This window comes from Cyclopterus lumpus, chromosome 5 (genome assembly GCF_009769545.1).
Source record: "Cyclopterus lumpus isolate fCycLum1 chromosome 5, fCycLum1.pri, whole genome shotgun sequence".
Taxonomy (NCBI): domain Eukaryota; kingdom Metazoa; phylum Chordata; class Actinopteri; order Perciformes; family Cyclopteridae; genus Cyclopterus; species Cyclopterus lumpus.
In genome coordinates, this window is record NC_046970.1 from 27957723 (window position 1) to 27972722 (window position 15000).

The window sequence follows — 15000 nt, forward strand, 5'->3', positions numbered from 1 at the left end:
AAATTCACGTATAGAGTGGATGGAAAAGTCGGCTGAGGTGAGAAAGTCACCTCAGTTTGAACTTCCCTTTTTTTCACACGTCATTTTTTCTGAGGTCAACACTGTGTCGGACGGTCCGTCCTCCTGTAAGCAGAGCTTCTCACCAGAGCCTGAGCTGAAAGGGGAAGGGGGCGTAAAAGGGATGTTATCACTGTGATGCACTTATGTGAAATGGAGGGCATGGGCTATTAAATATTTAAGAGGTATTCCCCTCTTGCTCAGCTTCCACTTCAAAACACGTCAACATTTGGTTGGAGCTTGTAAAACCACTGCAGAGTACACAACTCTGTCATCGGAGATGGGATATATATATATATATATATATATATATATATATATATATATATATATATATATATATATATATATATATATATATATTGTACATACACACACACGTATAACGGATGCTAACGCTATTGGTCAGGTTTTATACTTTACCTTTTTAAACAACACCTGTAACGTCCATTTTTTATTCAATCGATCAATCAATATTTGGCGTTTATTGATGTGTGGCGGTATGAATAACGTAATTATGACATGCCACAATCACAAGAAGATGTGTCGCCACACACAATGTTTTGCATCTTAAAGACTATTAACTAGTGGCATGTAATGAGGACTGGTCTTAAACTGGTACCAGTTCCGTATTGTTCAGAACCATTCAGTACATCTACTGAGAGAGTAAAATACAGATTTACAGGTATGGTTTTTTTATAAACTAAGCAAGACACAAAAGGAGGCTTTGAAACATTGTTTCCTGCCCGCTAGAGATGCTGAAATACTTTTTATACCAACGGGATAAACACAGGTTGAAGCTATTCTTAAATGCTCGTCAATATAAAACATCCATTCAATAAAGATGACTTGATGACTCCACAGTTACCGATAGATATCTTGATGGATTAGTAGCTGTGGTTCTTGGTGTATTGTCTGATTTATTGAAGAGAACTTAACTGCTTATTATTGTTGAAATGTGGTTTTGGGGTGGTACTTTGAAATGACCGATATTTTTCCATCCATGTTATCAGTGTCCAGCGTGCCCCATTCACCCTTTGTGTGTTGTGTTGTTACACATATCATTGCAACAATACAAATGTTTCCACCAGGGAACTGTTTTAGAGCTACTGCAGTTCTCATTTTACATTATTAATAATGTGTAAAACACATTTTTATGCCGATGATACAATTTTGTACGGACAAATTTGGCTGCTGTTTACTGTGATGTCAAACGTCGTCTGAATGTGAAGTATGTTTGAAGTTATTGTATTATTAAAGACGCTCCTGAACTGGAGGTCAGACAGCGGTTATTCTTTTCTTCATGTCAATATGTTGTTGGAATAAATGAAAAATCCTTATTTTCTTCATTTTAAAACCAGTTGATGACTATATTTTTCATATAAGAGTCTCTATAATCGACCTGTTGTCTGTACTGTAGCTTCTTCTCAGCCGTTAGCGAAATGCAATCTCCAAGCCAATATTACAATTAGCTAATCCTCATGTCAGAAACTCGTGCTCAGTATAAAAGGCATAGTTGATGCTCTGAACGGCTCACCAATCGATCAGGCCGATGGATAGATGTACAAACAATAATCCTGTTTGTCTCATGCAATCAGGAAGCAGTTAACTCAGCCTGTAATCAGTCAGTACTGGACTGTGGTGACGTTAATATGCTGCTCTTGTGTTACTCAGGTGGTTGATGTTCTTGCATTTGTGTTTTCATGAATCCGATATAATTTAGTGAGCAATGAATTAACTGTAGAGAAACTTGAAATACACCACAGGACAGAGACGTCCATGACTGCACCACAACGAACCCTCCCACCGTTCATTAAGAAGAAATCCCCATCTGATGCTCCTGTTCCATCCGCCCTCTCATTCTCCAATAAAACGTATTGCATCATTTATTCATGGAGCCCACAGAGTAAATACAATCACGTCTCTCTGTAGCCCCCCTGCCTCCTCCCACTGCAGATTAACCAACTATTGGTTATGTGTGTTCTGTTCATGTTGTCAGCAGGTAAATCATTTATGGTTCTTAACTTTGGGAAACCAGGTATAGAAGAGCTACATCCTGATGGAAAGGTGTGTTTGTGCTTCTTTTCATTTTGAAGAAAAGATATCCGGGAATGAAGTGACAGTTATTAGTCAGTTAATAGTTCACAACTGTGCCTGTTTATCCATAATAACAGAATTTATTAAGATACTGCTGCAGTCACCAAAAACTATGTAAATTATGCATTTCAGCAATACATTCTTTAAAATAGGACAACAATAATGCACGGTGCTATGACTCAGTTTTGTTTAGTATTCAACAGCCAGACAAGTTCAAAAGAGCAAACGCTGCACGACTGAACCACATCAACAAGACCAATCACGTCTAAAACAAAGTCTGACCCATTTCTCTGGCATCAACAAAAAAGCTCTGTGGCAAAGAGTTATTTTTTTCATTCTTGGCTCAACTATTTTTGTCACTTTTCATGCGAACAACTGAATGCAACGCTCCGAAAATGTGAGATTGAACGTACGGACAACTATCACTGGATTACTTTGATATTGGAGAAAACCTAAAAGGTGCAATATACAACATTCAGGGCATTAATATAGCATCAAACAGCTATGTGCACTGTTAGCTATTAGGTTGAGAGACCATTCAATTATCCTGGAAACAGGAGTTTAGTTGGGTGGTGTAACTTTCAGTCCTGGAGGCAGACACAGTCACCTCATTCAAGAATAGACTTAAGACTTTCCTCTTTAATAGTCCTTATAGTTAGGGCTGAATCAGGTTTGCCCTGGTCCAGCCCCTTGATATGCTGCTATAGGCTTATAGGCTGCTGGGGGATGTTTTAGGATACACTGAGCACCTCTCTCCTCTTCTCTCTTTACTTATGGAGTCTTTGTGACTTCACATATCATAGGGTCCATTGGACCTGGCTGTGTCTTTACTGTGGTTGTTATTGTTATTTGAAAAAAAGAAAAAAAAACATTAACATCAAACCATGTGCTATATGGATTTAGAAAAAAAAATATTTAACTGTTTCTTTAGGTCTTAAATGGTCTATGATGACAGACATATTACATAATTACATCAGAAAATCCTTTTTGGTCTTTTAAATATTAAAAATTTAAAAACAGGGTTAAATAAATGTTTTTCAGGCTATGTCCTTTCAGATATTTTCTTGGAAAACCCCCCGACAGGCTGCTACAGCAGTGCAGTAAATCAAATAAATGTCACATCGGTAAACAAATTAATGACATTAAGTGGTATTAATGAGAGTCGATGTGATTTATTTAGCTGTTGTTTTGTTTGGTTGGCTCCATCTGCGCATCAGAGCTCTACGACGTCTCCTTCTGGCAAATCTGGTGATGACGGGCCAATTCAATTACAAACGACGATACACATTAACGTGGTTATAATTTATGTAATGATCAGTCGAATCCAAAGTGAGCTTCATGCTCATTGTTTGTCCGTCTCTGGTGGTGTGCAGAGGACAAGGCTGTAAATGCAACTGTACTGTGTCCGCCCAGCAGCAGTTAGAGAGCAGGCGGTGAACACAGGGGAACATCTAGCAGCTAAACAGACAGATGTGGTGGAGACCAAAGACAGAGATAACAGAGAGACACATATTGGGCTTATATTCACAGACATCATTTAAATTATTTTCTTTAAGCACAACTGGAACATTTTTGATGCATTTTCTTGTGTCTAACTTAATAATAACTCACTACGAGAAAATATATTCTGTAGATGTTTGCCTGAGAAATAATGGAATTTGTTTTCCCTGACATAATTTGTCTTCAAACTCCTTTTGTTTAAAAAAAACATTGTGAGAAAAACTAATTGTGAATTATATGGAATTGTGAATTGAGTGTATTGTCACATCCAAATGTCTTTATATTTTGTCTTGTATCTCATTCCGTTTCTTTCTACGTCTCACCGTCTGCCCCTCCCCCACTTCCTCTACCTTTGTTAATAGTTTGTAACCTCTCCCTCCCTCTGAAACCTCATGTGGGATCTTTCTTCCAATCAGGTCTACCCATCAAACTTCCACCCTAAAACATTCCTTCTGCGAATCCCTCTGATCCTTCACAAGTCTGTTTCCTTCCTCACATCCTCCACCTTTCCTCTTCCCTTCCTCCAGCTCACTTTCCTCAGAACTTCCTTCGTCGCCGTCTCCCACCCTTTGTCCAAGCTGCTCTGCCGTTTCCACGGTAACAGAGGACCACTCAGAAGACGGGGGAAATCTGTGCCGGCACCAACGATGACACACACATGCGCGCCGTGCAACACACACACATGCACGCTGTGCAAAACACACACACACACAGTGCAACACAAACACACACGCTATGAAACACACACACACACACACGCACACACACAGTGCAACACAAACACACACGCTATGAAACACACACACACACACACGCACACACACAGTGCAACACAAACACACACACTGGGCAACACACACACACACACACACAGTGCCACACAAACACACACACACACACACAGTGCAACACACACACACACCGCCATGTGTGAACAGTTAAGTCTCTCCTTGAAAGTCAGTTTAGTTTTTGATCTTCATGTGGAAGAGTTAATAACAGACCTGCATGTTATTATTATATATTTATATATAATTATATACACACACACACACACACAAGAGATTTATTTGGTTCAACTTGTCAGTGTCAATCGCCTGCAAAAGTGAACCTGTACAAATAATAATTTAAAAATAATTATAATTAATAATTAATACACAGCGTGTATTATTTGCACATATCTAAATTTGGTAATATAAATATATTTGGCCCAATATCTTTTGAGAAGTTAAGATATAGGTTTTTATTGCGGATCAAAGACAAAAAAAACTAACAATAAGTTGAATGTTTGGATATTCATTATTGAGATAATGGAGAATATCGTCAGGTAATGTCATGTCATGTAACAAATAACAGACTCACACAATGTTGCTATAATATTATGGGACTATTTATTCTGTGATGCAATAAAATAAATGTGTTTCTCAAAATGTAAGGTGAAGTGATTCCAGTGTTTTTAGAGCATAATTTGAAGATTGCTGAGAAAATGATCGTGAATCGCGACATGAAGTTATCAGATGGTCCCATGCGGAGAAATGATGCCGGTGTTTGACAATCTCACTCCAATTTCTGCAGAAAGAAGACTCGACACAGCTAACGCAACCCGTCATCTACTCAACTGTCTGACTGGAAACTAGTTTTTTGTGTCGATTGTTTTTTTGACCGTCGATTGTCCCAAAATACACGACATCGTGCAAAAACTACAGTTCTGATTTATACAAGATATCAGCCAGACAGTCCAATTACTGTGAGGCTCAATCACCAAACAACAACACACAGTTTTCTCTTCAATCACAACAATTACACAACAAATACAAAGAAACATTCTGTGTGTGCGTTTCACACAGAGAAATACAGAAAATATACAAAACAAGTATATATATATATATATATATAACACGTGTCAACTCCCGCTTGTCACGTGCATACGGCCTTTTCTAACTTAACTTCCGTCTTCACAGAAAACAGGAAGCTGGGTTTCTGCAACAAAACAAAACGTCAGGTTTTAGGTAAAATAAAATAAATACGGAAGTGCCGTCACGGAAGTGCGAAAGACACGGGGAACGAACAGTGGTTTGTTGGAGCACTCCCTCTTTCACACTCCCTGGTGTGCTTCTGTGTTCTTTATACTTCCTCTTTCATGATTACGTGGATAACGTACGGAACAATTTGGCGGCATATCTACGACTGGTGGCGCAGTACTTTTTGAAGGAATAATTCCAAACGCTGGACGGGACCAGCATGAAACGTGAGGCCGGAGAGTCCCGAGTTGGGAGTGAGAACACGTCCATGTAAAAGAAAACTGTCGACAGCTTTTCATTCAAATGTTGCTGATTTTTGATAGGTGCAAAAAACATTACAAACTTTTTGGTTGACTATCACAAGAAGACGCTTTAAGTTCCTTACCGGAAAAGAGAACGTAGTACTTTGTTCCTGCAGAGATTATGAAGGTTATGAATCCTGTTCTGCTCCTTAAACTGCAGCTGAGCTGTGTTGGTGTAATCTGAGGTTTGTTTAAATGATTCAACCGATGAACACCCGTCCCAAAACAAGATTATCGTCTTGATCATTTTTCTAATCGACGACCAGAAATGTTTAAATCCCCTGTCAGGAAACCACCGAAATAAAAGTGATGGAAATGTAGCCGCAGCGTAACGTTCAGTAAATGTGTTCAAAAATACGTTTGTGTCAGGTGGAGACCTTGGACCTGCAACGATATGAGGGTCCAAGTCGTGTTAAAGCTTCTGAATCGCTCGTGTGCCTTTTTAAATGATTGTTGCGAAGGAACAAAATAATATTTGCTAATCAAATCTAGAAAACCTAATAAATAATGTAAAAAGACCTCTGGACATAAAGTCGTTCCCTTGATGCTGCGGTGACGGGAGATTCAGCTGGAAACGCTACGTATGAGCTCGGAGAACGAGCTGAATATATCCTGGGGGTCATCGGCTTCAAAACAACAGCTCACTAAATATGAAGTGTGTGTGTGTGTCTGTGTGTGTATGTGAGTGTGTGTGTGTGTGTGTGTCTGTACAAAAGCAGCTGTCCAGTTTATAAAAACGTTAAGCAAATATTTCCAGTGCAGCTGAGGCTGATGTCATTAGTTCTGCAGGTATTTGTTCATAAATCAAAAACATTGAACTCGGATGATGCCGCTGGATGAAAAAGAGGCTTATCAGTTAATACAGTTCATCCTGAGGGGACCATGAACGAGGAACCACAATCTATCCAATAGCCGTCGATAAATATTTCAGTCGGACCCCAATCTTGGAACAAATCGGGTTGAGGTCTATATAGCCTCTTGGCTTAAACTTTAAAAACACACTGTTAGTGTTATTAATGTGTAAAACCATCTGATCTCTCAGTTTACACCGACTTGGTGTTTGAGAGCTTTTCTGGGTTCGCTCCATAAACGTGATCTGTAGTGAGAACAGATGTGTTTTCCTGGCAGGGCCCGCTTTCCCACCTTTGTACCAGTGCATGCTGGATGGAAGAGCATCAATTTAAAACACATGCATCTGTGTCTGTCTGACGGACCGAAACAGAGAGGATGATGGGAAGTCAGTTTGGGAGTCGGATTGAGTGACGGAGAGAGAGACAGGAAGTCTGACGGAGACAAAACAAGATGGATGCCCCCGTCTTCACCACACACACACCTCCCCCTCTCCCCCCCCCCCCCCCCGAAGACTCTCCTTTGGCCCCCGGTGATGGACGGTGGGGCCAGTTTAATTGCTGTGGATACCAAGAAGGACTCTACGTGGGTTCTACAGAAATCTGAATGACGTCACACAAACACTGTATTGGTTATCTAAAATAATTTCAACTGATGTTTTGCAACGTTCATCTTTACGCTGATGATACCATGCTGTACGCAAAACAAACCAGGCCTCAGATAACAGTCTGGTTTGAATTAAGACAAGTTCGTTCTTAACTGCAAAAAAGTTCCATCATCATAAGATCCACTGAATTATGTGGAGATATCCCATCCTGGTGGCCATTGGATTCATGACTGCAGACAGCAGTTAGATGTTGGGATTGTATGGTAAATATGGAGCTGCATCCGGCATAAAGACCGGAAACGGGGTCTGCCTCTTTAAATGATAAAGAAAATGTTTAGTTTTTTCCATTCGCGAAAAATCACAAAACATTCAAAAGAGTGGAACTAAAAATGTTTCCCTCCAAGATTTGGGATTTAATGACTAAGGTTTCTCTGGAGTTAACTCCATCTCACACTCAGTCAAGAACCTTCGTTTTAATCAACAGTGTGTTTAATTCAAACATAGTTATGTATATATATCTTCTTTTCATGTAAAATCTGCAACTTAAATCTGTTAGATGAACAAAAAGAAAAAAACTACAATATTTACCCCGGATATGAAGTATAAAGTACCACAAAAATGTACATAGTTACTGGTCCGTAACCATAGTGGGTCAGTTCAGAAAGTTAACAGTTGTATGTGTGAGTAACTAAGTACATTTGCTCCAGTACTTTATACTTTTACTACATATCAGAGTTAAATATCGTTACATTTACTGCAATTTTCAATTCAATTCAATGCAATGCATTTATTTGACAGCTGTAGTTCCATATTTGACATTAAACTAGGTTACATCATACTGGTTGGATACAGCATGATGTTCACCTTGTAAATTATGGTCCGTTTAGAGTCAAACAGACCATAAAGGAAGGTATGCTTTAGGGCGGGGCTTACTGGGATTGACAGGTTGCTACCGCTACCAGAGCCATATATACGTCACTCCTTTGCAGTCCATTCATTGGTTGCAAAATAAACATGGCGACGACTGTCTTCAAAGCTGGCGACAGCAAAACCGTTGAACTTCAACAACATCAGTCCGCAAACCAATGGATGACATCATCATATTAACTCTGCTTCCTCCCCGGAGTCGTTGTGACTTCACGTCTCATAGGGTCCATTGGACCTGGAGGTGTCTGATGCTGGTGAACCGGCCTCCCATTGGCCCTGCTGATGCCCCACCCCCCCCTCCTCTCTACCTCCTTCTGTTTCATGGATTGGAGTTCCATTCATACATTGTCATATTCATGTAATGTGTTTATGTAACTCTGTAACTCTGTTCATCTGGTCACATGACATCTATTCATCTGTCCATCCGGGGAGAGGGATCCTCCTCTGTTGCTCTACAGAAGGTTTCTTCACTTTTTTCCCTGTCAAAGGTTATTTTTGGGGAGTTTTTCCTGATTCGATGTGAGGTCCCGGGACAGGGATGTCGTATGTGTACAGATTGTAAAGCCCTCTGAGGATAATTTGTAATTTGTGATATTGGGCTATACAAAATAAACTGAATTGAATTGAAATCATGACTACATCCACCATAGAGTCTATGGTTACATGGTACATCCATGGTTAGAACCCACAAAAAGCGTTCTGTTATTCCGAATATTCGCAGCGCTTTATTCGTGCGAGTTTACTCACCTAACAAGTTGTGGTTCTTTCGCTTCATTCGCGCCTTAGAGGGGCTTATCTCTGTTGCTTTACTTCGTGGAAACAGTTCTAACTTCCACCATCCACCACGGAAGAAATAACCACTATTTCTGCTTTATACTTGTTGTGGACATCTCACAAACGTCGGAACATCTAACGCCCTCGTGTCTGGGTTCATAACATATCATATTTATATTTATTAGGGCTGGGCACGTTAACGCATTATTAATGCATTGACGCAGCAATCCATTAACGCCATTTAAATAGATTTATATACTGTATGTTAACTTGTTGATGCTCCCAGAGTGCCTGTTATATTGTTCTGATAACATTACTTTAAAATAAAAGCGTGCAAAACACTAGTTTTTGATTCATTCTTGAATTTTGCACATAATGCGATTAATTGCAGTTAATCACAGAAAAATCATGCGATTAATCGATTAAATTTGTTAATCTTTGCCCAGCACTAATATGTATACATATATATATTTATAGATAACATCACCTGTAGGCTCACACAAATTTCACCGACCACGTCTGGATGATTCACCAACGGCACGACGTAAGTGATGACAGGCGGAGCGTCTCAATGCGGATTGGCTTTTGCAACTCAGCGCCGGGCGAATTTTTCACCAAAGTTTAAGTGTTGGTTACATTCCGACACAGTTTGCAGTTGTCTAACTTCTGAAAACAACGCCCGTCCCACGACACTGTGAGCAATGACTGCTGGGATAATTGTCACTTACTGCTGGGAAGCCCACACAAAAAATGTGATATAATTTATACACACTTCCTCGTCATGTTGTCTATCAGAATTATTACAGCTAAGTATCTTATATGAAGGCCTTTGTTGTCAACTAAGAACATGCAAGTGTCACGGCTCAGGTCGACAAGAGCGTATTCCACTTGCAGATGACCCCCCCCCCCCCCCCCCGCCTGAGAGGGATCAGCAGCGATCGCACGGAGCAATAAAACTCACAGCGGGCCGGAACACAACCTCCCCAGAGCGCCGGCCTCTCGTGGTCCAAAAGCTGCTAAAGGAATTAGCCTCAGCTCTCAAATCTAATCTGTGCGCGGCCGCGAGCTGCTCCCAATGTCTTACGGCCCCGAGCTAATGGACAATAATTAGCACCATTGATTTTTCTACACTGTGGAGGGAGGAGGGAGCTGTTAATACTCCTGATGTGAGAGGAGACAGGAAACCGTTCGCAAAGTTCACCGTCGGAATAAATCTGTGACGCCACGAAGGCCGAGTGGTGGAGGAATGCCGATGCAGAGACGAAATCTCTAATAAAGAGATTGTAAAAATAAGAATTGGTGGGTTTATTTCTGACAAAACTAATGTGGCAAGAAGAGATGGACATGGAGAAAATGATGTAGCAATATGTATTAATGAAATTATGTAATAAGATGTATTAATATAGTTGTCACTGAAAAAAGTCCCAAACAAATGCATCGTTCCATCTTGTTTTTCTATTAAAACAAAAGTTTTTTTAAACACATAACGTTATATTTGTTCTTTAAGATCTTCTGCAGGGAACCAATCGGCTTTGAGCTGCCACTGACAGGAAGTCAGACGGTATTTAGAGACTGGATTTAATATCAAGGAGATAAATATAGAAGAACAACACTTTTATTCTTTGAAATCCTGTCCTGACCCAACGCTGTGTGTAGAAATGATTCATACAATACGTCCCAACACAACACAACGGTCCCCGGCCGTCTATTTCTGCCTCTGGCTTAAAGTTGCATCATGAGTTTGGACCTCTGTCTACCTGCATGCGAGTCAAATATTAAACTAAACCTTTGTGAGCAGTTTTTTCTTGGTTTTGGAAGTACATGAGCTATGTGCAAAAAATGCTGTATCAATACATTTAAATTCATACGGTGAATCCCTCGCATGGAACAACAAAGACGATGCAACAACTGCATATTGTCGCTTTCTTTTCTTTTTTTTCAGAGAACAAACCAGAACCGACCCATAATAATTATGAACCCACAGCCTCAAGCGGTGGTCTTGTGGAAAACACACACTTTGCCCACGCGGTACAAACACGGCGAGATGCAAATCACACACAAGGCCACGCATCCAACTGTGTCAATGTCCTATAAGTACCGGCAGACCACACAATTATACGGTAAGTGCTTTATTAATAGCCTATTATTTATTTAAGTTACATAAATATACAGGAAAATATCAACAAGGTACCACCGACACAAATTGTCCCTCGGCACGACTTAAAAAATAAACTTAGGTTCAGGCAACTAAACCCAACAGTCAGGTTCAGGCAACTAAACCCGAACATGAACAAAACTGACAATTCGTGTCACTGTACACTAAACCAATTTGAGACTTTTTCATAAACTGCCATGATACTGGGCTGAAAACATGCATATATACAGAAAAACCCAACAAAAGATAGCATTTTGCAAGTTTGTGAGGTGTTTTTAAAATGTTCTTAAGAGAAATACAAAACTTTAAATGCAGAGGATCAAATTGATGTGTTGTTTATGTCACATTATTCCTTCAGCATGTCAGAGAGCTCATTAACAAGCAGTGTTGTTGCAGAAGGGCAAAACAACCAAAAGAAGCTCTTCTGAAACACCTCATCTGGCACGAGAGCAACAGCTTTCTGTGACTTTGAACCCGACACAAACCGGCGTGCAGTCATTTTTTATTGGTTAACTGGAGCTCTAGCGTAACAAAAAGATTGCCTCTCTGATGTATTACATTCAAACACTTCAACACCCACGAGTGGCCCAAACCTATTAGTAAAGCCGGCTGCATCATGACGTGAAATTAGTTCAACACACAGCTGGAGGCCGTTTCACAGGAGGAGCGCTCTTCTCCCATTCAATTAATCAGTGAAACAAGTCCACAACCACTGCTCCGCCAGGATTTACTACACCAAGATAATTAAAGCACAATTTTAGAAGGGTCAAAGTGTGTTTCAGTATTCTACACAACACAGCCTTTATTTATCACAACAAATCCTGTATAAGGAAGCAGCCGTTGGCAGTGAGTCTAATGCTGCGTGAGTTTATTAAATATGCCGAAAAAGAAAAGACCGTATGTGAGCTGAGCCTCATTCTCTGTTACCACTTTATATATATACATACACACATATATACACACATATATATATATATATATATATATATATGTGAAAACACATACTGTACAATTGTATACATACATATAAAACACACACATGTATGCATATAATATTATATGTATGTATATATATATATATATATATATATATATATATATATATATATATATATATATATATATACACACACACACACATACACAGTATATATATATATTTAAGTATAAATATATACACATACATACACCCACATAAATATATATATATATATATATATATATATATATATATATATACACACAAATATATATACATACACAAATATATGTACACAACAATTGTGTAGGGGCGACTGTGACTCAGTAGTGAGCAGGGTCGTCCTTCAAATCAGAGGATCGGCGGTTCGATCCCCGGCTCCGCTAGCCCATGTCGATGTGTCTTTGGGCAAATCACTTAACGCCAAATTGCTCCCATAGCTACAGTATGAATGTTAGATAGTCCTGATGTGCAGGTGGAACCTTAGTCCCTCCCCTCAGGGTGCGAATGATGACAAGTAGTGTTAAAGAGCTTTGAGTGGTCAGAAGACTAGAAAAGCGCCAGTCCAAGTACAGTCCATTTACCATTCACAACACCCATCCTCCACACGTCTCCCGGCTGAGTGAATGAAAGGGAATCGGCTCGCACCGGCAGTGCACTGACGCCAAGGGAGCAGCGGGTCAGACTATCGCAACTACTCATAACCATTAATATGCGAGTCACTCGTTGACGTTACTCAGACATCCACAATGAGGCTGAAAGATAAGAAGGAGCACTACAAACTGCTGAGCCACAGCACATATTAACCAGCGGGGGGGGTTGGCAATCAATACAAATCCTGAAGCAGCGTCCGGGGAACAAATAGAATACTAAAACAAGTGGGGGCTGATAACGTGAGGGGAATGTGAACGGAACAAGCAACGAAAGCTGGTTAAAGGCTGTTGGTGTGCAGAGTGCCGCTGACTATAGTCACCAGGAGCTGCTTTGGTATGTGATACATGTGACGAGAGTCCAATTGAATAAGGAACACTCTTGTTAACCACTAATAACTAATATCAGCTGATTTATTTTACTTCTTTCTACTTTCACATATTTTTCATCGTGAAACTATAATAAATGTGCTGTGAAATCCTGCAGATGTCGGAGCACTTTAGTTTGAGATTCAGTCACCGGATCTGATTCCTGTCGGTCGGACACTAATTCAATTTCCTCCTACAACACCCTGTGATACGCCCCACTGTGGCCCCCGTTATGTCAATGTGTGTGTGTGTGTAAATATATGAGAGAAAAATCTATTTTCCACTGGAGGAACTTGAAAAAAGAAAACTTCGCAGAATTCTATGACTAAAAAAAACACTGGTAATGAAATTAAACTAAGGCCTGTCGGATGACGTCATCCGGCAGAATGAGCGGGAAGCTCGGGACACCTGTGCGACACGGAGGTAAGCCAAACGTCGTTAATTTAAAAAGATACTGCCCACATGCGATGGAAAGCCGGCCAGTGTAACCGGAACTCAGAGAGGTCTTTGGTTCAAGGTTCAGTCACAGAGAACCAGGTCTTTATCTCTTGATCTTTTTTCAAGTGTCTGCTAACCACAGACTGTGGATAAGAAGTGGGGGGCGCCCTGGAGTCAGGTGTCAAGTGTGAGAAAGGAGGTCAAATGTGATTTCTCCGAGGTTAGAAACTCAATTATTCAGTTGACCACACAATGCGCCACACAGCGGTACAGTCGGACACGCTTTAAAGTAAAGGGGGGGCATTTCTCTCATGCTGATCCACATCCTGTTGGCCTCCACAGCGTCATGTGACAGCAGAGTAATTGAGAGGTAATGAGTTTGGAATTCATGTCACTGGAGGAACAGCCTGTTGATTAAAGCTCAATCAATTGTTGATGAAAAGCCGGCTCGAACGCGCCGCTAGAAATCTGTTTCTCCAATTAGCATCTCCTCATCAAGTGCCTACTGAACCTCGTTAGTTAAAGAAACCGCTTACTAGCCTTTCAGCTGCAGGAAAGATCATGCAGACCAATACTCCTCTTATTCACATTACATCAGCAAATACTACAACTTATCCTTTTTTTATTTACATTTCTTGTTATACGGTGTCAGTTTTGATTTAATATATTTTACTTGGGTTATGCATCTACTACAGTGGGCCTATATAACTAAAATAATATTCTATTATTAATAATATTATAAGCGTCTTTGAGTAACTAGAAAAGTGCTATATAAAATTGAAGTATTATTATTATTATTATTATTATAATGAATCAAGAATATGATCTGGGTGCTTGTATGCAGCAGGATGAAGAGACGCATTTGAATTTCTATTGTGAATACCAGTAATTGATTGATCGGCTGATCAAGTAGAAGAATTAGGCTCCAAGGAGGGGTGGTGGGAAGAAATGGACTTTAGCAAGATGAAGGTAAAGTGTTTTGTATTTATTAAGTATTAGTATCATGAAGTATTACTGACAACTGTCTCCTGGACATACTGTAACTACAAGAAACCGCTTTGTTGTCAAAATGCTGCAACCAACTCACCGAGAAGAAATCCAACATTGTGAAACTTCCTTGCCGAGGAAACCAGTTGCACCCAAACAGATACAACACCTGCGCGGGTGCATTGTGGTTAATAAAACACCCGTTCATATAGGAGACGGTGTACTTACCCCTGTCTGTCTCCATCCACCAGGATTCGCACCAGGATGCCTGTAACAGCCACCAGGATCGGG

General features: G+C 40.1%; 1 protein-coding gene across 7 annotated transcripts in view; it reads right to left on the minus strand.

Moving 5' to 3' along the window:
• The window catches only part of LOC117730350 (E3 ubiquitin-protein ligase RNF123), a 97824-nt gene that overhangs the window by 42837 nt on the left and 39987 nt on the right, over positions 1-15000 (minus strand). For all 7 annotated transcript variants that reach the window (XM_034532020.1, XM_034532021.1, XM_034532016.1 and 4 more), the window contains one exon: positions 14938-15000. This exon is cut by the window's right edge and continues 22 nt beyond it. In XM_034532020.1, coding sequence (XP_034387911.1) covers positions 14938-15000 — 63 coding nt within the window. The remainder of the gene's footprint in view (positions 1-14937) is intronic.